This window comes from Xylocopa sonorina, chromosome 3, assembly GCF_050948175.1.
Source record: "Xylocopa sonorina isolate GNS202 chromosome 3, iyXylSono1_principal, whole genome shotgun sequence".
Taxonomy (NCBI): domain Eukaryota; kingdom Metazoa; phylum Arthropoda; class Insecta; order Hymenoptera; family Apidae; genus Xylocopa; species Xylocopa sonorina.
Window position 1 is genome coordinate 8,797,897 of NC_135195.1, and position 24,047 is coordinate 8,821,943.

At 47.0% G+C, this 24,047-nt stretch overlaps 3 protein-coding genes across 3 annotated transcripts in view; 2 read left to right on the forward strand and 1 right to left on the reverse strand.

The window, feature by feature from the left end:
* The window catches only part of LOC143422091 (uncharacterized), a 442,059-nt gene that overhangs the window by 389,158 nt on the left and 28,854 nt on the right, over positions 1-24,047 (forward strand). The gene's annotated exons all lie outside the window — the stretch shown is intronic.
* Positions 1-24,047, reverse strand: part of Hwt (SH2 domain-containing adapter heavyweight) — a 168,363-nt gene that overhangs the window by 54,911 nt on the left and 89,405 nt on the right. The window lies entirely within an intron of this gene.
* LOC143422101 (uncharacterized) lies at positions 3,615-5,721 on the forward strand. Its single transcript, XM_076892508.1, has 3 exons — positions 3,615-3,930; positions 4,678-4,900; positions 5,392-5,721. The coding sequence occupies exons 1-3, from the start codon at positions 3,823-3,825 to the stop codon at positions 5,601-5,603; spliced, it is 543 nt and encodes a 180-aa protein (XP_076748623.1). The 5' UTR covers positions 3,615-3,822; the 3' UTR covers positions 5,604-5,721.

Genomic DNA, 24,047 nt, shown 5'->3' on the forward strand with positions numbered 1-24,047 from the left:
GAGTTTCACCCTCCGTACGCGTCCCTACGGGGATGTCCTGCGGGTTCGCGACACCGTGGCAAGGATAATCGCGTGCCTCGACGATAACGATGTTATCGAGCCTGGCGATTCGAGGCAACAATTAAGCGGTACGATCGACCGATCGTTGTCGTTGCTGGTCACGGCTCGATGCTCGGGGTGCAGGAGCTCTCTTGTGGCCGCGAGACCCATCGCAAAACGGATGGTAACGGGGCCGCGAATATCCCAGGCCACGGTTACCATCGGCTGGGTATCGTTCGTAACCTACGGACACTTAATTAATTCACTTTGCGCCGGACTCCCCGCTTGTAATGCGGGATAGGGGCGCCTAAGAACCCCGAGGCAGTAATTGATTCAAATGCTTCAAGGGTATTACGACCGCGGAAGACGGTCTGCGTGGATACCAATATCGTCTGCTTGCCCACCTAAACTGCCCCACGGGGTGTTAACTGTGACTACCCTGTATATAATTTGTTCGTTTGCGAGTTTGCGTAGCTTCGGTGATTTCGATGACGAGGTATCGTGTAGCTTGTAAAAATGTTAAGATAGGAAGAAAGGGAAACGATGAAATACCGATCGATTTCGGCTTGCGATCGTTCTCGCGAGGAATCTGTCGACGGGAGAATTCAGGTTGATGAAAGATGGGAGATGCTGAGAAATTGGAAGAATGCACGTGAACTGAATATTTTGAAGATACCTTTCTCGCGGTAGTATGAAACTTTTCGCGTGGGGGAATCGAACGAGAAATGCAATCGATGACCCGTGATGCGTACCAATTTCTTTCTAACCCTATTGTTGATCCTCTGAATAAAACGATGAGAAATAAAAAACTATTGGTCGATCCAGCAATCGAAGTGCCACGTGCCCGACTAAAGTGCGAAATACCTCTCAATACCTACGTTATCTACAACAAACAGACCTCGAATAACAAACACCGCTCTGACAACCGTCGAGCAGATAATTCAACCGAATAATAGACAATCCCGTTTGCCCGAGAGCCGCGATATCAGCCATCGATATGCTCCTCTATTACGAATTCCAGACCAATATCAATGAGTCAGAAGTCGGACGGTACCGAGCGTTGCGAAGGGGGGCTCGAGATGCCATCGAGATAGGCCCGTACCCATCAAAAGGGTCGTTACAAAGGGCCGGCTCGCGACGCGCGTTCCATAATACCGCGTGATGCATGAATTTAATTAAGTAATTACACAAAGCCCGGTTGTACATTAATCACCGCGTCCGTCTTCTTCTCCGCGTTTCCTTCGCCTTTCCCGGATTTCATTGTACCGCGAGGCCTCCGCAGCCACGCGCAGACCGTTTACAAAAATTCCACCGTCCGAACGAGCCATTCTAACGCGGAAATACGATCAATCTAACAGCGACTCTTTTCATCCACGAACCCCTTTGCGCATTGTCCAGAAGGGTGGAAACGATTTTGCAGCTATATAGAACGGTTCTTATTACGCTATTAATTGTCTGGTACATTGTGGGTGGGCCAACGAAATTTCGTGTTGAATGCTGATGGAATGCCGATCGTTTATCATTAAACGTGTAATAAACTAATGTACGTGGTTGGATTTAGGCCTGCGAACAATGTTATCTCTTTCTACCTGCATATTTGTGATCTCTTAATTGCATTATATGCAAGGCGTCGTGTCGAGATTTCATTGCAGCACTCGCGAAGCTGGAGAGAAAGACGAGAAACGGCAAGAGAAAAGTAGAAAAGGCCGATTGCAAGGGAAAGGCTGTGCTCGGTACGAGAGAACTAATTTCATAGTTTTAAGGGCCACTGGAATCGAGCCGGTTCGGGTCATCGCTAATTGGGTGCTGTACTGGCTAGATTGCGGTCACCTTGTTAGAGACCTCGTCGACTTTGCTGTGAAAATATATCTTCCCACTGGAGAACCAGCATTTCTACGTTCTAACACCTATGTTCGTTCTCCAAGCGTCTATGACTGCGTTTGCGAGGAAATGTGTTGCGACGCGTGCATAATTTAACAAACTACCCTTTAAGGGATCCACGGTTAATTCTGCACCATTAAAGGGCTAAAATTGTACGTGTTACGGTTTGAAAATTAAACGAAAAATTTATTAAAATTTTCCCGGAATGCGCAATGCCATAAAATTTTCTGTTTCACCGAAACCGTGCAGTTCGCGATGGCCGCACTCCAATTTCACTTATACACGTGGGTAGACACGGAGGGAGGTAAATACCTATAAAGTTTCCTGTCCCACGTAAAAAGGCTTCTATTTTACGATCACATTCGACCGCTCGACAAACATTTCGGTTTTCCTTAATTTAAGACCGTTCGTCGAATGAAAACAAATTGGCGAGAACAGGGAAACGTTTCCAGTTGATTGCTGGAAATATCCGGCGGAGCCCCGAAAGGGATTCCTACGGGCACAAAGCGTCCGCGGGGAGGAGAATAACCAAGGGGGCTTCTGAAAACGGTGATCACGTTTTTTTAATTAAACCGAAAGAGATAGTGAGTGAGAGAGAAAGAGAGCAGGAGTTAGAACCCCGCTGAGCTCGATCCCTCCCTGGACAATCGAGACGGCCGGTTTAATCACGACGTAATAATGACGGCAAATAAATTAAACCGGACCGTAACGCTGTCCGCTCGAGCAGACCCTCGAAGAAAGATCGCGTGCCGGAAACAAAAAGCCGACGAAACGATTCAATAAACTTCGACGACACGAGGATTCCACGGCGACGAGATTGAGCTTCGTCGAAGCCAAAAATCCTGTCACGATTTCAACGGTGATCGAAATTATTGTCCCACTACGGAATTAATTAACACGTGTCTATAGTTTTCAATTAGTCTATCGATACTTCAGCGAGTAAAGTGCTCGAATTTTAATTAATTTAATTCGATTGTCGAGCTGGATTCGCTGAGACAGAATCGACGATGAACCAACGGTGTAACCGATCGCGGGGGTGTACACATCGTAAATCCCCGTTATCGTTCGTGAACATTGCAGTTATATCTTTCGCCGAGACTGTAATCAGTCACTCGAGCGAAGATGGATGCGGTTCATGCACTTCCACAGCGAAGAGGACGAGGATAAGGGACCAGATATCTCCCTGAATCATATCGCGCACTGAGATTAAAGGATTAATATAAAGGGATTGATTCATGACCTCCAACTGGTCGATGAAATAGTCATATCGAGATAACAACTAAATAAAACAAAAATTTGTCAACTAAATTGCTACATAAGTATATTGTAACAATTCGTATTCTACTTAACGACCTCACACTCGTGTCTAACTACGAACACGAATCCACTGTACGATCGACTAAATCCAGTTCATCTATTCGAGATGGTAGTCAAAATTGCAGCTCCGACCATTTTGGTTACCCGCGACGCGTAAAATACCTCGTCACTCGAAACCCATTAGCCACCCCCGCGGCGCTCGATCATCAGCGTAAACTCCATCGATACAAACAGCTCGATCTCGCGTCGTAACTCCCAAGAATCCGACACGCGTGGGGCCATCGAGGAAGACAAATGCGGCATAGAGAATACGCGCGTGTACATAAATAGGAGGGCTCTGTAAACAGGCCGACCACGGGTATTTAAGCACGGAGCACGCGTTTACAGACTGTCCGCCTACTGCACACGTACGTGCATACGTATGCGCCTCGACGTCGACAAACCCCCATGAGTAATGCGTCGTAGAGATAACGAACTGGAATCCCATCAGAATCCGCGTTTACGGTTTCAATATACCGTGGCCAGTCCGCGCAGACGGGAGGTGGTGGATCCGCGAGTGTGAAATCCCTCCGAGCCGAACGGAAAATGTTCGCCGCGCGCAGTATACTTCCGGCGGTGATTTGCGCGGCGTGTTTGATATCCTGCTGCAGACCCTGCCCCCCGGATATTGGACAGCCATTGGACTTGACACAGGTACCGTGTTACACCGCAGTATTATACTGCTTTTTACGCGATATGTTGATTCAACGCGTTGCTAATCGATCCTCGCGTATCGCGTTCTAACCCTTTGAGCGTTGAACAGCTTTTGTCGATGCAACTTCGCATGGACGACGCGCGATTTAACAACGTCGATCGCTGGTGGTTGGAATACTTCTTTGCCAGCGTAGACTCTGTTGTTTTACTGTTCAAAGTGTAACTAACAATAACTTTTGAATGATGCATGTACGTATCCATAGCAATGAAAGGGTTTTAAGGGTTACGTGACGATGGAAACGGGAAGTTTCCACAATATGCTAGCCATTCGCTTAATTGTTTTAAACTGGATGTTTGTCACCGCGTGCAAACAGCAACACGATTGCGTTCGCATAATGATACCCGTAGGAGGCGTTCGCTCGGAACGTGGCTGATGGTAGCGCGCGACGCTGTCGGGCATGCGATATCCACGAGCATGACGCAGCTATGTCGACAAACGTAAATTCGGAAGAGCTTGTAGAACAGATCGCACGCTCGCACGATCGCAAACGGAGCCTGTTAATATTGGCCCGTTACGCGCAATCGCATGCGTCAATCGCTACGTTTGCTTCCGTACGCGCGATTCGAATTCAAATTTACGTGTAATGCCACGCGGAAGCGACGGAAAATCACGATGAAATGGAGTATCGCTGTAAAAGGAAACGATGCTTGTAAATGTGGCGACAATACGTTGTACTTCTCTGTCAGGTTACAGGGGAATGGTTCCTGGTCGCTGGAACACCGATGAACGAAAGTCTGAGCAGATGCGGACGGTTCCTGGTCAGACAGACGTCCGCGAGCAAGTTTGACGTGAAATACGCTGCTGTTAGTTACAAGATGAACAGACCAATTGTTTTTAATATCAACGGGGATATCAGTGACAGAGAGATCCTTGGAACTTGGCAGTTGCAAGGCTCGAACAAGAAACTGGGTAAACTTTAAATATCGTTGATCATAAGAATACGATAAGATATGCTTCGTTGCTCACACTTATTAAGCCCTTTCTGATTACCTTAAACGACCCCATTTCTCAAATGTTAAAGAACGTAAAGAGATCTAAAATAAGCGTCCCTTGACCTTTTCTTAGCTTAATTAACGTACTCTACACCAGAGCAAACGAGTTTCCGGAGAATAAATTCTAAATAAAATATCCTCCGCGCAAAGTCAACCCAGACCTTTACGAACCTCTGTGTGAGGATCGATGAGATCAATATTTCCAACGTTGTATTATCGGTATATCCGTTCTGTACAGAGTGAAAACTGTTCGATCGATCAAAGTTCGTTTCACAATCCGTAAAACTCAATTAGTCCAGCTTTCTCTTTTTCGTCTTCTAAATTTATATACTTTCCAGACGTTGCATAGTAAGAGATGGAGAAGAGAATTCGGTGAAGCCAAGTACTTTAAAATTTGTCTATTTTCAGGACCTCTACGACATATTATAGTGCACGCGAAATACGACACTGTACTGGGGATGTTCGTCTGCTCAAAGAGTTCGAACCGGGGATACAAGTTCGCCATGATTTGGTCCCGGGAGAGGAGCCTGCCTTTACCGATCTTGGCGGAGCTCAAGTCGAAACTAGGAATATACATTAACCAAGAGAGAATTCGGATGGTGGATCATAGAAGCTGTTAAACAAACCTTAAACTGCCATGCAACGCCGCGCCCCGATATACTTGCTGCGCCGATAATTCAGTTTCGCATCTAATTAATGAACATTACCTGAGACAGATTAAATTCCAGTGCTTAAAGGATGATGGTGTCGTATAACGTTTCATTGAACATTCGGTTACCATAATTACTAAAGTTGATACGAGGTTCCTTTTTCATTAAACACCTACTATAATTGAATACAGAAACGCAGGGATGATCAAAGGTGTACTATTATTTATAAATATTTTTGTAAAGTTATCGATACGACAACAATTAATGTACATATTACACGATGGAAAACGAAATGTTATTAAAGGGGTACAATTTTTGAAACTGTAATTAAGCAGGATGTTTACAGAGACCACTCCCGCAGAATGAATCATTCAAAGAGGGTGACGCGAAAGTTACTCGCTGAGCTCATGAAATATTCGAGTAGCAACCAACTGAGCCAGAAGCATGCACACCTGCGGTCGAAACGGTAGCTCGAAATGCTTGCTAGCACCATTGCTAGTAGAGTTCCATCCGTGGACGGGAATCGCCGATAAAATGGCTAGAAACAATCAATCGTAAAATTTCCTTCCGACTCGGTGGATTCCTCCGTAACAAGTTTATGGAGAACGCGGTAACGACGTTGGCGTGCAATTCAGGGGAATGATAGGTTTACGCACTTTCCACGGGAACTTGAAAACACACCACCGTATCAAAGGCACTCCGTCTGGCCCGTTAATTGATCGTGATTACAACTATCCGAGGAATTGCTCTCCGCAGCCACGCGGATCGGCTCGCCGGCTCACCGTGAAATATCGGGAGCGCGTTCATCGGAATGCACTTTGCGAACTGGAAGATCGAGCGTTTCGCGAGCGTTAACGTTGCAACCATTCGCAGAGCTCGAATTGTTCAACTATTTTCCAACTTTCACCGCTTTTCGTTCCTCGCCTTGCCCTCCTTCCCGGTCGCCATCGTTCGCGTTCTCTCGTTCAAGGCGGTCCGCAGATTTTCAACGCGAAACCCTGCTATAAATCCCGCGTATCACAATGACCGTGCCCGTAATAAATATCGCGAGCAAACACCTAATGGGGAACGCCATTTCGGTGCGGACTTCGATGATATTGTTTATGGAGACTGCGTACGGGAACGCGATATAATGGAAATTCCGGCGTCCGGCCGACTATTTATGGGACAACATCATGTGGTATCCATTGCCATACACGAGGAACCCCTGCTGCTTACCATGGTATATAGGGCACGTGACCGTCCCGTAGGGACGACCACTGCACACTCCTCTTTCCTCTGTCTCTTCCTCCACTCTTTTTTTATACCATTTTCCCTTGCCTTTTGATCTCCCCTCTGGTTTTGTTAAATAATTATTAATGGATGCAGCTGGGGTTGGCTCGATGCGAATTTTCGATAACGTATCGCTTCTGTAATTAGTGTTTACGCAAGATTTTTTATGAATTCTGATATTCCAGACTATACTCGAGAGATGTGTCCATTAAAAAATTAAATGATACTCTTTTGTGACGAACGATATGATTTTCTTCAACCCTGGGACACTTTCTAATTAAGTCGATTGTAAAGTACCCGTGTAAATCATTCGAAGTGACGTCATTGGAACGTTCGCTATGCTATTAATGACATGTCACCCCATACGGTGTAGCTGACCGCACTTATATACGATATATACATATATATGTATAGGCCACGTGACCGCACCACAGGGACACCCATTAAACCAACCCTACGGATCATGATGTCCCATGAACATCACTTGAGGGATCCCGGATTGTCTGGTTCACAAAAGATGCACAGGTGCTGTCGATCAGGCTTTTCAAGAGCCTCTATTGCCGCTTAACCGAACCAACCTTCCTATCATTTTCACTCTATGCCAATACCATTAATCTTGAGCGTATCTATTTTTCGAAGGAATGTAAATTTATTAAATTTTCTATCCTACGTGTGTACGTATTTTCAAGAAATGACGTTCACGATAGCGTATCGGAGAAAATAGTAGGCCAAAGCCTTCATCAACGAGGAACGATCGCACCGCGTTCCTCTATTTCACCGCGTTTCTCGCGTCCACTTGCCTACGTATGCAGCAGCGAGACAAAGATCAAAGGATCCCTAAACGTGTCGAGGTCAGGTCGAAACGCGCCGAAAAACATTTCCCACTTGGGTGCACTGCTGTTACCAAGAGTAGTAAACAGCACAAAAGGTATCTCGCGCCCGTCAAGGAAAAAAAGTCCATTCATTTTCCCACCCTTTGTTACGCGGTCGAGCAACTCGTTTTTATAACAATATTCATCACCCTGCTTACCGCTAGAGTGAATGCAAATTAACTGTTTACAACCAGATTTGCTTCCCCCGTGATATAAGGGACAGTAAAAATAAAAAATGAGTCGCGCGCGACACCGTGCAGGGTTAACGAGCGCATCGCTATCAGCTTTAAAATCGCCATCGATCCAGTCGTTGAAAAGCTTTCCGCGGGACACGGGATACCCGTGGCACGTTACAAAGACATTTAATTATAAATCGCTCCTGGTATGTCAAAGGTAACCCACCTGAACGTGCCGTGGATGCCCAGCGATACTCTGTACACGCGATAAATCGAACACCCCCGGAGGGTATCGGAACATCCGATAATTAAATTTTAAACGTTGCAGCTAGACGATGCTCTCCCGTGTCGCTTCCCCACGGACAGATAAAATATTACGGAAAAGACATCGACAGCCTTTCCGCCTCTGCTCCGATTCCCTCCCTCGACGATATTCCACGCCTCGCGAGGATTTAAGGACTTGCTCGAATTAACACGTGGCTCCGTTGTTAATCGCAGCATCGTCCTGGGATTAAACAGAATCAAGACGCGTCACGCGAAACTCACGTACCCTCATCGATTTTCTGAACCGAATCCCGTTCGATTGTTTAATGTTGTCGCTAATAAATAATCGTACGCAATCGTTGAAGTATATTAATGTACAAAAAAAAAATTTGTACGAAGAGGAGAGTTGTATTAATTTGCAAGGGAGTACCGGGAGCACGTGATTCCTTCTCTGAATGGCACCACCCCCTTTGGCGTGCGCTGATAATCTCGTCAAAGAAAGGAGATCCTCGAATATAACAGGTTTATACGTCGCGTACATGCTCCTTCTTTGTACATTACATAGGCTTATATACCATTTACTGGCCCCTTCGCTCGGCGGATCGACCATGTTCGAATCTTCGGAGGCTTTCGCGGATTAGCGACCAATTGGCGTTTCTCCTTTCATTTCTGGGGGAAGGTTAATTCTCTCGCGGAGCTTACACGGACGTCGCCCTGGAACGCGTTAAACAATTTTTATTCATTCTACAGAAACACTTTATCACGCGATAAACACGTTATCATTTTTTATCTCCTGCTATTAGCATCGATAAAAAATTATTATCCCAAATTTCCCAATTATTTCCAACATTGTGTACCGCTGATAAAAAGAGCAAACGAACGCCAACCCTTGGACGATGACTTCTGCGAGTCCAGCGGCACTCTATACAGTGGCCAAGGTCGATAAGGCCAATTTGGCCGGATTTTTCCGCTAAGTCTCTAAGCTTGTATGCCGGCATCATTAACGTCGTGATTTTAGGATTCTATTCTCGCGATCGAAGGGTGATATAGGAGCGTGTACAACGGAGATAAGGGCGCCGCTCGGCAATGACGGAATATCGTTTACTGCAGTTCACCCCATCGCGCCCCTCTTGCTCCGATCTTCCCGTGGGATTACAGGACCCCTCCCCCCCTTTAAGCTACATTTACATATACAGCCGGAGTGGTGCTCCCAACTACCGACCGGTAAAAGGAAAGAATTCAATAAAAGACCCGTCCATTGTCTCAAGCTTCTAAGCCCCGATAGTCTGAGATCGCGGACGTTCGGCTAAGACCAGAGGGTGAAACTTGGACTCGTACATTTTAGAGGAGGCTTCCTTAAGCAGGCTTTGATAATTTCCTCCCCGAGTCGATTAACCAAACGGAACCTTCTGCAGCACTTTTCGTATCTTTGGTATACTTAAGAATTTCTATGCTTTCAATAATTATATACCTTTCAGTTGATTTAAAGGAAAGAAGGTGTACGCGTCGCTTGATTAGCACGTTGGTAAAAAAAAAAGAGAGCGACTAGAACGAAGGAACGCTGGTACCACCGAGAATCGAGAGCTGTTCATTTCCCCAGCGACAGTTTTCTAATTAAAATTTCGTTCCCCCTTTCGTTTTTCTCAAATAATACACGGTTATCGACTGGAGCGCAGGCAGGCGAACGGGCCAGCACGGAAGGGGAACAATAAAAATTCATCGACCGGAGTAGAGAGATGATGCGTCGATACCTTGAAACCGTATTAAGTTCTGTCAAAGACCAATTTTCGTACGTCAGAACGACCGGTTGATTTTAATTCGACTGTCAAAGCCTTCGCTCGTCAACGTTCCATTTTCTGCTCGACGAAGCCGAGATTGGAACAAACGCGTTGTCTAGGTTTCGTGAAACAACCTGTACGTAAGTAGCGAGCCAGAAAGCACAGAGTTCTCGTTCAGGTTGAAAGGTATCGGCAGAATAATTTAAACGAGCGAGGGATTATTCTTGGTAGGTACATCGGTGCTCTTCTGAATCTGCAGGATCATAAGAAATGGCCCGAGGCACCCTAATGGAAATAAAGAACACTAGAGGTGTTGTTCACGGCGAAAGAAAACGAAGAAACAGCCACGTCGGGAACTAGGCTAAAGACAGAAAGGAAAAGAACGATATAAATGGCAAACGCGAGAATGAAAAAAAACTAAGCAGGCAGAGGTAGACTGGTGAGAAGAAAAATAACGTTCGGAGGGTGTCAAGTGCGTATACCAAAGTGCGATCGCGTCTCCTTTATTCGTAACAAATGGCGCTTCAGAGCGAGCGTCAGAAGTCGGTAAGAAATAATTACAACCCCCGCGTTCGAAACTGTTCGAAGATGTTCAATAAAACTCTCCTCTGGCTGTCATTTGCCACAAAGTAGAGATCGAAATCCGGCACGATAAATTCAGCAAATTTCTCGTTCATTCATACGCTCCGTTCGTCCTTACCTTCGCACTTGTCACTTTTTAAACTCTCGCTACTCAACGCGACATCGCCGCCAGATAATCTACGCGCCCGCCAGGCAATTTCTACAGCTGAAACGGTACTCCACCGTGACGTATTTATACGCATTCTGTCGAAACAACTCTGAACCAGCGTATCGCTCGAGTAATCCACCGGCAAGCTTATCGGCTCAACGGTGGCTGCCGCCTATCTAGAAAACCACCCGACGTTCTACGGCACCCACGCGTGGCTACCTATAAGTAAAAACGTAGACGCGAGTAAAGCGTTCGCTTAAGCCGAACTTATCAGTCGCGGCACGCAAGCATTCGTGACCGTGGTTCATGCAAATTCGTCCATGTACCGACGCCCATCAGGAAGGGAAAGAGAGAGAGAGAGAGAGGTCAGGAAGAAGAGAGAAGGAGAGAAGAGGAATGGCCTATCGCTCGGATAAAGCCACCCTCAGGATCGAAGCAGGCCTTTTTTTCTTCTGAGCTAGCAGCGAACGAACGTTAAGCCGCGAAATAAAATCCATCTCACGAGCGAGCTGGTAGTCTTTCAGGGGTGGAAGGAAGGGGTGGGAAGTCTTCTTCTTAGCCGCGAAGACGCAAGGAAGCCTCCGGCTTGGAACGAGCGCCGAGAGAGCTCGGTCTATGGACTGTAACGAACTGGACAAAGTACATTGATTCGTGTCTGATCCGACGGAAGGGAAAATCGTGGTAGCCTTGGGACGTTTTAGAATTCTCGAGGTGGATCTGGGTAACGCGCGTTCCCAGGTATTCGTTTTCTTTCATCGAGGCTCGCCGAGTTTTATCTTCGCGCGTCGAGAATTGATTCTGATTATTTATTCATTTTCATTCGCTGTTTTTTATGTATTATTAATATTAAACCGTGGAACTGACAATATTTGCGGAACGATTCGTATATAGACGGAAGAAACTATTTGTTCCACGCATCGACCGTACAGAATTGTGGGACGTGAAAAATTGCTGGAACACTTGCTACTCTCGAGGCACAAATATTTGTCTAGGAAACGAGGTACAGGAATGGACTCGTTGCCAGGAGATCACTGGGTAAATCTAAACGACGTCAGGATACAAATTGAAAGCATTTGTGCCTTCTGTTGAGTGACTGTAACGGATGCCGTGTCTTTCCGAGCGTTCTCTCCCTGACCAGCTGGACAGCTCGAATTGGCCGATTTTTCAGCAAGTCTATTTACCTTCCATCCGTAACTTCGATCGCCGGTGCTCGACCCTCGATGACCCTATCTGCGCCACGGCAAGGGCGGAATTTAATAAAAATGTCCGCGGAAATCGCGCAAAATCGACAATCTATTGGACGAAGAAAAGAGAAACAACTATTTAATAACTCCTGATCGAAACACAAAAATTTAACTATTGCTTGAACTTATAATATTATAAATGTTTTCATTTTTTTATTAGTTATTACTTTTACTGAAACGTTCATCTCGTTACCTCTTTATAGCTTTAAAGGAATGATTACTGTTTTATTTTCTGGCGACATTTTAGGCGCGTTAAGAGAGCGTAAGTAAAAGGAGTTGGTTGAAAATCGTTTAAAACATGAACGTTCACAGTCGCGGAATTTTTTGCAATCCGTTAACTCAACCTTACATGCCGTAAAGCCGAGCATTAAAAATATTTCATGCGAGCAAGCAGTATTTTAACCAGGCCGGAAGAACAGGGCTGTGCGTGTGCCGTGGTATAAAGTCACCCCTCCCGCCTGTATCGCCCCTTTTCTTTTTTTCTGCAGCGGGACATGCGAAGAGGAATGTAGACCGTAAAGTGTAATAAAATTTTTGTATGTTCCTCCTTTGAACGTTTAAATGGCATCTAAATACAATGAAAAACTCGTACAAGCTGCAATATTACATCTATCAGTATTTTAATTACAATTAAAAATTTCTTGTATTTTGTATGTATTCTGTATGTATTTTGAAATAACTAAAAAGATTGGATTGAGGATAAGCGTCCAGATATTCGCGAATGACTTTTCGATCATTTGAAATCGGATTTATCGAGAGCCATAAATTCACCGCGCAAGGGTGAACAATCACTCGAAGACATTTTTAATTCGCACTGCCTCTGGCGTGCCTTTTGTTCCAGTATTTAGTTCCGGCCAGTTTGTGAGCATCCGTGGAACGGCGAACCCCTCGTGCATTCAGCCCCTAAACCACCCTTGAATCGAGCCAGACACTGTCTGTGTGAACGTACACTTATCTACTGGGCGTATCAAAAATCAGTTGGCAGGGATTGAATCGTTACCCGTATTTTCAATCAAAGTGTATTAGTCTGCCAAAAGATTTAAAAATATTTATCTTGATAATTAACAAACGTGTCTGTTCCATATTCTGAGAGGTAATATGTACTTGGAACTATGTAGTGGAACTAGCGAAAAATGTTAGGTTCGAATTCAACGAAACATTTAAGGAGTTGCTTAAAACACACCCATTGAGCACCCCCATAAGATTAGCATATGTCATAAAATTAGGCCGAGAACCACGGGCCATAAAGTTCATCTCACGGCCACCAGATGTCTACGGCAATTAACCTGTTCTCGTTAGGGCTAGTTGACACCAGAGTATATATAAGGCGAGCTGTCGCCAGGTAATCTCGTCGACGCGAAATCGCAATAGCGAAGAACGTCGGCCCCCAATTTTTGGGTTACGCGTCATGGACGCAGCTTCTCTTTTGAGGAAGCCAATTGATGACCACGCATTCCTCCCTGGCCCGAATGCGTACCCTGGTCCTGCCCTGCCCTGCCCCCCAGCCCTGATCTTGCGATTCCCTGCGCTGCGAGCCTTGGCCAAGGCAACCCTAACCCTGCGACCCTACCCCTTGCGATACCCGAACCGACCCAACCCCAACCCCCAAAAATGCGACATCTCCTACAAGGAGATCCCCCACCCCACAAGAAACCAACACTCCTAAAAGGGAGAAACCCCCCACCCCACAAGAAACCAACACTCCTAGAAAGGAGAAACCCCCACCCCACAAGAAACCAACACCTCCTAAGAAGGAGAAACCCCACCCCCCACAAGAGACCAACATCTCCTAGAAAGGAGAAACCCCCCACCCCACACAGAAACGAACACCTCCTAAAAAGGAGAAACCCCAACCCCCACAAGAAACCAACATCTCCTAAAAAAGGAGAAACCCCCACCCCACAAGAAGCCAACATCTCCTCAAAAGGAGAACCCCACGAAAAATCAAAATCGATACCCCAATGCACCACCGTTCGAAACACGCTCATCTCGACGTCGAAACAATCCAGACGTGCGTCTGTTTCCCGTCGTTGAAAGAACAGAAAACCACGACCTAGGACGTGGCCGAGAGCCTGGCCAGCCATTGAAGCAATCGCGCAGAGGTAAAAGGGTAGCAGAGAAGAAAGAAGGGGGGCGAAAAATGGCAGAGACGCGAAGAAGTCGGAGAGGCAGGAGAACAATCCGCGCGACGACGACGTCCCCGTCCCTCGCATAAAAGGGGTGAGAGACGAAATCCCCGAGAGCACACCCCTGACGGGAGTAAAACCGCGCGACGTTGGGACATAATTGGCCGTAGAATTAGCAATGGGGTTCCACTCCCGTTGTCCCCCGTCTTGCGTGCGGTGGACCACCGAGAGGACCCCGACTTCCATCCAGCCCCAATCGTACCGCAACTCTTCCACGCGACCCGAGATGGCCACGGGAAATTTCGAAAACGAAGGAGAATAGAAATGGACACGCGAGCCGCCCTTCTGTTCTCTCCTACTCCTAAATGGTTTAGCGAATTACGCCTAGGTCGAGATTGGATTTGACTCCCGTCCAAGGGCTCTGCAGACGACACCGGTCGTAACCGGTTCACGTGCCGGACGAAAGGGACGCGTCGTCCAACGGAACGCCGAGGGGCGGAAAAAAAATGAGAGTTTTCGACTTTCGAGCTTAGCCAATTTGCCAAAATTACTTGCACCCTCGCCATTCGCATCGCGAAGACGAGCGTGGTGATCGAGTCACGCTCGTTGCGAAAGACGCGAAGGTCTCATAGGTTCGTTTGTCTGGCAAATTAGTATGTAATTATACGTTCTTGGTTACTTTTTGTCTTGCATACCAATAAGACATATGTAAGAATGTAGATAAAAATGTTAAACGGAAATGAGGATCGCGATCGAAATAATAGAAGCGCGTTTCTCCTAACTTGTGGAATTCCTGACGGATCACCCTGCCACGAATCGGATGCGATCCAGGGAGAATGGTTTCGCGGCAAATACCCTTAAATTGCGTGCAAATATCTGCTGTATCGGATCTTCAGGTGGATTTTCGCACAAGGGTGGTTATCCGCGGGGGGTAGAACGAAATAGAAACGGCGAAAATATCGAAGGGTCTCGACTGCTCTGATACCTTTCGATTTCTCGCGTGTAAACATTTATTCCCCGCTGAGCTTTCTCGTTTCGCGTTACCGCACATAAAAGCCGCATCCTCGCCGCTATTAATAATCGAACCACGGCCCGCAACAATAAATATCAAAGTATTATACAGACAGGGTGATCGAAAACAGTGTATCATCCCATAATCGAACAATCCCAACGTTCATTAATACTAGCGTTAACGTTAAAGTGTTCTCGATTTTTGTACCCTCAACTTTCCCTCTCTTGTCGTAGCTTCCCAACCTGTATCGCTATCCGCATAAATAAAAAATAAATTTTTCACAAAAAAAAGAGATCAACTCGCTGGCTGTTTACGTAACCTTCCATCGAGAACGCCCTCGATATCGAACAATGGAAGATCGAAACAAAAAGCGGGTGCTCCATCAGCGAAAGCGCGCGTAAATACATGGATTTACCATATGAAGGCCGTATCTCATGCCGATAGACGCTCTGTACTCAAAAACGATACGAGAAAGCCGATCGCCGAGATAAACAATCGGGCCGGCTGATTCACGGGCAGACTTTCTGGAAAAAAAAGATTCGACGAAACTAGCTTCACGCATTCAACGAAACGCCATTGACGCGGTCCAAATGGCCGCGACTAACGGACAGGGCACAATGGCATCGACGGAAAAGGAAACAGGAGTGAAAACAAAGGGGAAATAAAACTAAAAACCACCCCCTTCGTCCTCCCTCTCTGCGTTCTAACGAGTGCCAGACGTTCCTTTCGTTATTCCGTTCGCGGAAACGGAAGAAAATGTTTCGGCGAGCGGGCCGAAATCTCATAAAAAGCGACGCGTACGAACCGCACGATAATTATTACCGAGCCTACAGGCAGCTTAATGAAATAACTTGGTAACCTCGGCTGTGTACCGTGCTGCGGCGTATCGAGCCTGAGCCCGGTCTGTCATTGCTCTCTCTGTTTGACCAAACACAGGAATCAACCCCCATACCACTGCCCTGAAACCGCGCGTTCCACGATACCAAGAGGGTGCCCTCTTCCGTGCAGACGCTAATGAATCCACCCTCTCGCCAGGACCAGGCGCCCCCCGTTCCCCGTGTTCTCTGGTACACAAAGTAAATTTCCCGTGTAACTTTGATAAAAATGCGAATACCCGACCAGGACGGTTCTGTTAGCCGGTCTCCATGCGGCTCGAAGGATAAAAATGGAAATCGAGGCGGTTTGATTCGATTATTGCACGGTGGTGATATGGGAGCGAGTATTGGAACGGGTTAGATGTAATTTCGTGTAATAATGGCTGCGTGTACGGTAACGAACGTGCAGTTCGAGAGGGAAGGAGAGAGAGAGATAGAGAGAGAGAGAGAGAGAGAGAGTGATGAAGCCTGGATGGATCCAGCTAGGGTAGGGTGAAATGTTTAATACGTAACTAGGAGGGTTAGACCGGTTCGGTTTTGATGAAAAGCGGTGCTGTATATTGCTAATTGGGAGTTCAGTTGTTTAGCGGCTGTTCTATTGCTTTGTGTTACTGGAGTAATGTAATAGGCTGGCAATTGAGTGTACGACAATAATTTTGGGGGAAGCACGTTGGATATAATTTACGTCCGAGGGATTATACAAAATGTTCCGTCCATCAATCATTCAATTTTCGTCGTATCCTGCACGCTCTTTGTAAAAATCTGCAATCCTCAAATTCGCAATTGGAAAGAATTGAACTAGAAAAATAAAGTCCCGAACATCAAGTGCTTCCGTAAGAACCATTCGGTAGACTCTGAACGGAAACAGCATCGCAAAAGACAACATCCGACACCGACTCACGCGTGGACCATAACTCTTTCACCCCGACTCCCCTAACGTTACTTTAAGAGCCACCGTTTTTGTATTCATGGAAACCGCGGCGACACGTGTACCAATCGTTATGCCTGAGCCTTCGCGCGAAGAGAACGGTGCTTTCGTCGCGTTTTCGCTTCCTCAGCATTTTTCCAGCGGAAGCAAACACCGTCGCCTGTTCCCTCGATGGCGGCCGTCAGGTGTCTGCGGAGGACCACGACCGCCCCGCCGCTGCACGGCCACGGATTCCCGACGGTCGTCACCCTCTCGCCTGGCATCCCTCTCTCTGTGCACCCTTCGCAGCCCGCCCACCCGAACGGCAATCATTTGCATATCTGCCGGTCGAACCGTGAGCGCGTTCCGCGAAGGGCGGCTAAATTCTATTATCGAACTCTGGTATGCGCGTCGAACGGGGGCGGGCGGCTTGGTCAGACCGGTTCGAGGAAGAAAAAAAATAAGAAAAACGGGAATTCCAGAGATGAAAGGCGTTCGAGGCCGGTGGGACCGTTGCGGGCGGAAGAATTTGCCTGGTGACAGTCGTGGGGCGTCTCCAGTGGAATGTAGCTGTTTCCGTGAAGTAAGTGGAATAGTTTTTCCTCCGACGAACGTTCAAGGTTTACTGTACCGAGTTCTTGTGTTTATCGTATAACACAGCGAAAGAGAATTCTGATTCGAGCAACGCTAACTAACCATTGTACAATCGTACAGGGATAAAACAGTAACCTCGAAGCGCACCAATTTCCTTTTTGTGTGAGATTCCTGTATCAGGATATATTACGCAGTAATTGACCTTCATAATTTTAGAAAAGATGGAATGCAAATTAGTATTAATCAGAAGATTTCAGGTATAACAGGGTAGCATTGAAATTAGCCTCGCTTCTCAAACGCACCCTCGAGGAACAATAAAAATGCGTATCATCGACGCGGCAAGAAAGCAAGCGAGTCGCAAAGATGAATCGCGGATTCGTTCTGAATACCTGATGTCGAAGTGAGTCCGTTTCAAAGGGCCCGTAATTGCATTCAAATATTACCCTCGGCTTCTAAGTAACAAGTTACCCGCTGTCTAACGCAATTAAAACTTTCTTCTCGCGAAGATTCCCACCGTTTCATTTCCGTGCCCGTCATTTACAGCCTGCGACCTATCGCGGAGCACCGATCGACTGCGACGTATAATTAAAACGAATTATTGTACGCGATATTACGCGAGCTGCCTTCTAACGAACGACGCAAAGAGGAGAGACGGTCATTTTCCAGCAGGAATCACCGATAGTGCTCAAAGTTTAATAAAAAAATTGTAATACCAGAAAGATTAAATAAGGAACATCTTATAGCGTCATAAAGCGAACGAACTTTTCGCTCGTAAATGACGAAACACGAAGTATTGAAACCTAGTTTGGATAAAATACAATCTCGGAACTTCTGATTCACCGTCTGCGTTCAGAACTTGGCAGTGAACTTTGCTCGTTCGTCTCGGCTGAAAGAGAGAAGAAGAGAAAGACAGAGAGAGAGCCCACGATTACTGCGATTCCGAGGAGGATGGAAACTTCTCGCCAACCGTCAAAATCCGTTCAAGTTTTCACAAAAGCCCAGAAACTATGCCCGGCGATACGCTTACGCATACGCGCGCAGGCTACGAGGATGGCGGCCGCGTCACGTGGGAAACCCTCCTTCCGGCGGGACCACCGTTCGAGGACTACAAAAATATGCTTTCCATTTCGTGCTCGAGGCGTTTGACGGCAACGCGTGCGAGAGACCCTCGGGGAAATGAAAGCGCACCGAACTTGTGTATCACCGCTTCCCGGGCGGTAGTCGCAATGAAACTCGACGGAAGGTAGGGAAAAAAGCGCCGGGAAAATTCTGGAGAAAGTAAACGAAGCTTTCGTTGTAATTTGAGTTTGAAATGGAGATGGACAAGGGTTTTCGAGCGAACTATCCGTGACGCGGAGTGGTATACGCGAGGACGAATAGAAAAGTGAAAGCAATTCGCTTGGAAATACAGAAAAACGTTCCGGTTTTGTTTCATCATAGTTCGTTGGCTTCTTTAGATTTTTTTTTCCATCGTCGAGCGAATGAACAGTAGCTGTTCTCCGTAAGAAGTGTTTAACTCTGAATTTTGAAGAGGAGAAGAAAGCAAAATATGATAGAAAAATGTTAGTTAAGACAAATATCCTGGAAAATACAATCGTATAACAGAGTCAGAGATTTGGTACAACCAAGAAGCCATTTGCATTTCCAAGGGGGAAAGCCATTTACGTTTCTTCGCTTCGGTCGTAGCCGAGGCTTCATACTAATGATAAAAAGAAGCTTTCTAGACGAGTGAGCCAAATAGCGACGAGCTGCAACGGCGAGGCTACAAACTTTAAGGTCCACCGTGTACCATAAAAGTGCAAATACCGTGCTCTTCTCCTACGTTATTCTGCTACAGCCGTACAGCCTAACAATATTATAAAATCTTACTGTTATTGGCTGGGAATGCATGAAATGCTGTACACGGGAGAGCAATCCCCTCGCATCTGATATTTAGCTCTGCTTCGAGCCAGAGGTCAAATTTCATTCCACCGAATATCCCGCGAGAACTTATTTTCGACATTACCAAATATTACTGCGAACTAATAAGCCTGCGCTTTAAAATTAAAATGGCACTCCTGTATTTTCCATTTCCCAAAAACCGCGAATCCTGAAAACGTCCGGAGAAATTCAATTTCCACAACGAAGCTATAAAAAATACCGAGAGATAAAAGATGCACGAAGGTTGCCGTAAAAAAACGGCCCCCGAAACCCCGTGGTAGGTTTCCAAGGGGTGGCCCGGAACGAATTCTCGAACCCCGCATCGGACTGGCGCGGGGTTTCGAGTTCCCTTTCACGTGTGCGTGCTCGAACCGAGCTCTTTTCGCGAGCGCGTTCGCAACGGCGGAGGGACGGGAATTCTCATTTGAGGAATGAACCTGACTCGCTGCTGACGTTGCTGACGCTATGCGTGCCGGCCCTTTTGTCACGTCGTAGCGAAAGTGTATTTCCTCATTAACGGGCCGGCTGGTGCGATCCTAGGAGCGAGAGTAAGCACCCCGTCTGCTCGAAGGACGGCTATAGGGCGACGGCGTCCTCCGTTTCGATCCTTTTCTGCGACGGGAACAAAGGACGCTAAGACTTTCGCAGGATTGGATGAATACCGCGGCGCGTTTCGTTGCCGCGTTTAATTCCGGCCCATCTGCGGAGAACGCGACTCGCCCGGCCTCTCTCCTGTTAGCTCGACACTCTCGTTTTACGTGTACCCGCGTGTAGATAACGGCGAACAGAGCGTGGAAGCCTACTTTTGATTAACTGAAAGATTGCTGGGTGGTCTATTTAATTCGTGGAATGGCAACAATCTTTTCTAAAGAACGCAGGCGATACAGAAGTTGATGAAATTGTGGTCACCATTCCTGAGTTATGTTACTGATGTAGTCCTCTGCTTGTCTATGTTTCATTCAGAAGTTGCAGCTGGAAATCTAATTATACAGAGTGTTTCTAAAATAGAGACCATCCGAAAGGAGCTGATTTTCGAGTTATCACTGTCCCACGAATTTTGAAAGCAACCTCCGCGTCATCCTCAAAGAACACACGACAGAGGGTACAGACATCCGCGTCCTCTTTCACTCCTCGTGTCAGCTGCATAAAGGCAGACACCACACGGAAACCGTAGATAGGCATTACCAGATAAAGAAAAGGAAAAACGAGGAGAGACATAATGTAAATGGTAGGGTGACGCGAGCAAGGGTCTCCTAAGACGAGCATCTCTTCTACCCTCTTCCCTCAGCTTCAGGGACAGCCAAACTCTCGGCCATGCTCTCTCTTTCTCTCTGTCTCGTCTTTCGTGATCTTCCCTCGTGTGTTCTGCGCGAATGAAAGTCCTGGTCGAAATGAATGCTCCTCCGTGAGTGTCCTTTTTTCAGGCAACACGGATCATTCCTTTTTTCGGTCCAGCGTTCCTTTTTTCAGCGGCCATTGTGCCTGGTCTGGCTGGACAGTGGGCCCGTGCTCCGTTGTTATTGTTCGCCTGACAGATGTATCTGCTTATTTATTAAATCGCTGCTCGCATTCCCGGAGGTTTTTATTCGTAGAAACGAGAAGGCAATCTCGAGGAATCGTGAGAACGATCAATCATCCGGGCGTTCTGGTAAATGTTCTCCGCCGTCGAGTTAACTACTTGTTTTCAGTGGTAGTGGTCAACGAATCGAGCACGCGACCGAATCGTATAATACTTTCTCGGTTTACTGGAACAGTGAATTCCCTGGTTGCAAAACAATCTCGTAACTCGCATCCATCATGCAAGGACCACGGTTCGTGCCACGAGTGTATCACGAATACACCACCGCGTAAGAAATTAACCTCGTCTTGGAACGCGTTCCTCGTCCCCGACGCGCAGAAGAAAGTAGGGAACGCGTTACGAGCCCAGCCACTCGATTCGTTCGTGCTGCGAGACGATATCTCAGCGAGTGTATTAAATCCTTTACAGCCTTGCGTTTTCATCTTCCACCGGCATGCTATCACGAGGAGAGGTAACGCGCATCAGGACGGTCGTTCGGCGAAAACTTCGACGCGATTTCATCGTCTTATCTCGTCGAGCGGACGCGAGAAAGTGGACCTTGGACACGACACGGAGCCATATAAGCAGTCCTCCGCTCTTTCCTTTCATACCGAACTACTCTCTTTCGCGAGCAATTTCTTTACACCTTCTATACCAGCGAGAATTGGATTACGGTTCGAAGAAAAGTTGCTTGTACAATCGACCAACGCGGTGGAATAAAAGAGGGAACCTCATAAAAAGATTCTCGTGTTCCGTAAACTTCCCCGTACGCTCTACATCTCTGGGACCGAGACAATGAATGATGATACGAACTCTTCGATTATACACCGTCGTTATTTATAGGCACACGTAATAGCAGGAAATTATAGCGAAGGCTGTATCGATTGATCGAAAATAAACCTTGAAGCGTGCTAAAAATTGCACGGATCGCACATTCCTGGTGTCCCTTCTTAGCTACTCTCTTTCTTAGACCTCCAGGATGAACCCGATTATTAAAAGCACAAAGATTTTCTCGCGTGGCTAGAATTCCGGAATGTTACAGAAAAGAGTAACTATATTTCACGGTGTACTCAGAGAATTAAATTGTCGCGCATCAAATTATATCCGTAACGTTAGTCGAAACAAAAACTAACTCCTTTGAGTTTCATCCGACGAAATTAGTCGGAGAAGCTCAGCTAAATTAAAAAGATTAGAAGGATAAGTGGTTTCGTTCCTTCGCGAATCCGCCACGAGCCGCGCACGATCATCGATGCACGCTGACCCTCGAATCCTCGAGATTTATCGATCATCCGGATAGCCTCAGCGGCCTCTTTGTCGACGGAATAATTAACTGCGCGCGATATTAGGTAAGAGTCCGAACGAGATTGATGCGTTGAAAGGTTTCGCCCGTGGAATCGTTTCCATGGGAATAATTGAGGGCTCGTTGCCGAGGGTGAAACGGAAACGGCGCTGCCAGGGAGATTTAAAACACTTTCTTAGGGACAGGACCGTTTTGTCGCCACGCCACGGTTCCCAGAGGCTTCGCGAGATTCGATCACGACAGTGTCGCGTGTCCTACGCCCGGTACCGACGGTCTATCGATTTATCGTCGGCCAGAAACTGTTGCGCCCGGCGTTGGTGGTGAGTCGAGTGAATTGGTTACTTACGAACTTGATACTGCCACGAACTTGACATCGATTTCGGCTTTCGTCCCTTACCTGCGAACAAACAAACGATTTCTCTTGTTAGATTCAGAAATCGAGTCGTACGATCGTTAGAAATAACATGCGTTAGGGATAGAACACAGTATGCGAGTATTTAGAGAATTATTTTGAAAGGTTCGATCCTAGTTCAAGAGTCGACACCATAGTAGACTCCATAGTAGATTCAGTTACGAGCCACAGAGATGTAGGGAAACGGTACGGCGGCATAAAAATTTTACTACATTGGGAATCGATGGACCGACGGAAAAAGAGCGGAGGGAATTTGAAAGTGGAACTGCGGAGGTAAAACTGGACCGGTTGAAACCGGTTTAATGTTCTCTTGTAATAATAGATACGTGTAGTCTACTCCACGGACGGAACGTCGAGAACAGCTTGAAGAATAAATCGACCCCTACGGACCCACTTGTTTAGAACCCCTTCAGTATTCGTCCACGGACGCCCCTTTGTTCACTGATACACAAAATTTGTCAGTGACTCGGTCGCGCGAGTCAGCAATCGCGCTGACCAATTCGTAGATTCGAGTAAACGCTTGCATACTAGCAAGACCGATACTTTATGCGAATATAAAAACTCTTAACCCATCTCTAACTCTAGCACGTACATGGGACGATTCTGAGAGCCAATCTCTTCGTCTCAGAAGCGCACGCGACTAAACTCCAACCCCTCGAACGCATCGTCGACCAACAGACTCGAGTTCGTCCTCAACGTGAAGCTTCCCAGAAGGAAGACGTCCCGGGTACCACCCCAGGAGCCAGCATCCACTTCCAAAATCCCACACGCGATTTTGTTTGTTCTCACGAGGGATTCGAGTCCTCGCTTAGGGATGACTCATGCTCTTCCTGTCTGTTTTTAACCCGTCGCGGCGTCGGAGGCATCCGGGGCGTCGCGAGGGGCTGGAGTTTAATCTAACAACCCCTGGTTCACTTTGCATGGCCAGGGACGGGCCTGGCCTCCCGTGGAGAGCGAGCAAGGGAGAGAGGAAGAGGGAAGACTGCCCGCAAGGGGTGCGCTACCCAAAGTCGAACTGCCGCGATAACCTCGGACGAACTTCTGGTATGAATAACGTTTGTCATGAATTATCATTACACGGCACGAGCCGACACGCCTTTGCGTCGATTTCCACGGGGGGTGTTATGCCTCGAGGAGATCGCGCGATGACGATAAGGGGACTGAAGATGTAAAGCTTGCGGTGTGAAATTGTGGAAAGGGGACAGCGTGAATCTTCGAGAGCCGATTTAATCTCGAACCGTAAGCTTTCTCTCAGACACGGCTTCGTGTCGGTCTTACATTGAGTTGATACGCGATTTCCCTTGCAATGATGTAATAACGCGCGAGATCAACGTTGCACCGTGAGTCGCTTCTCGAGGACGCAACGGGGGACAA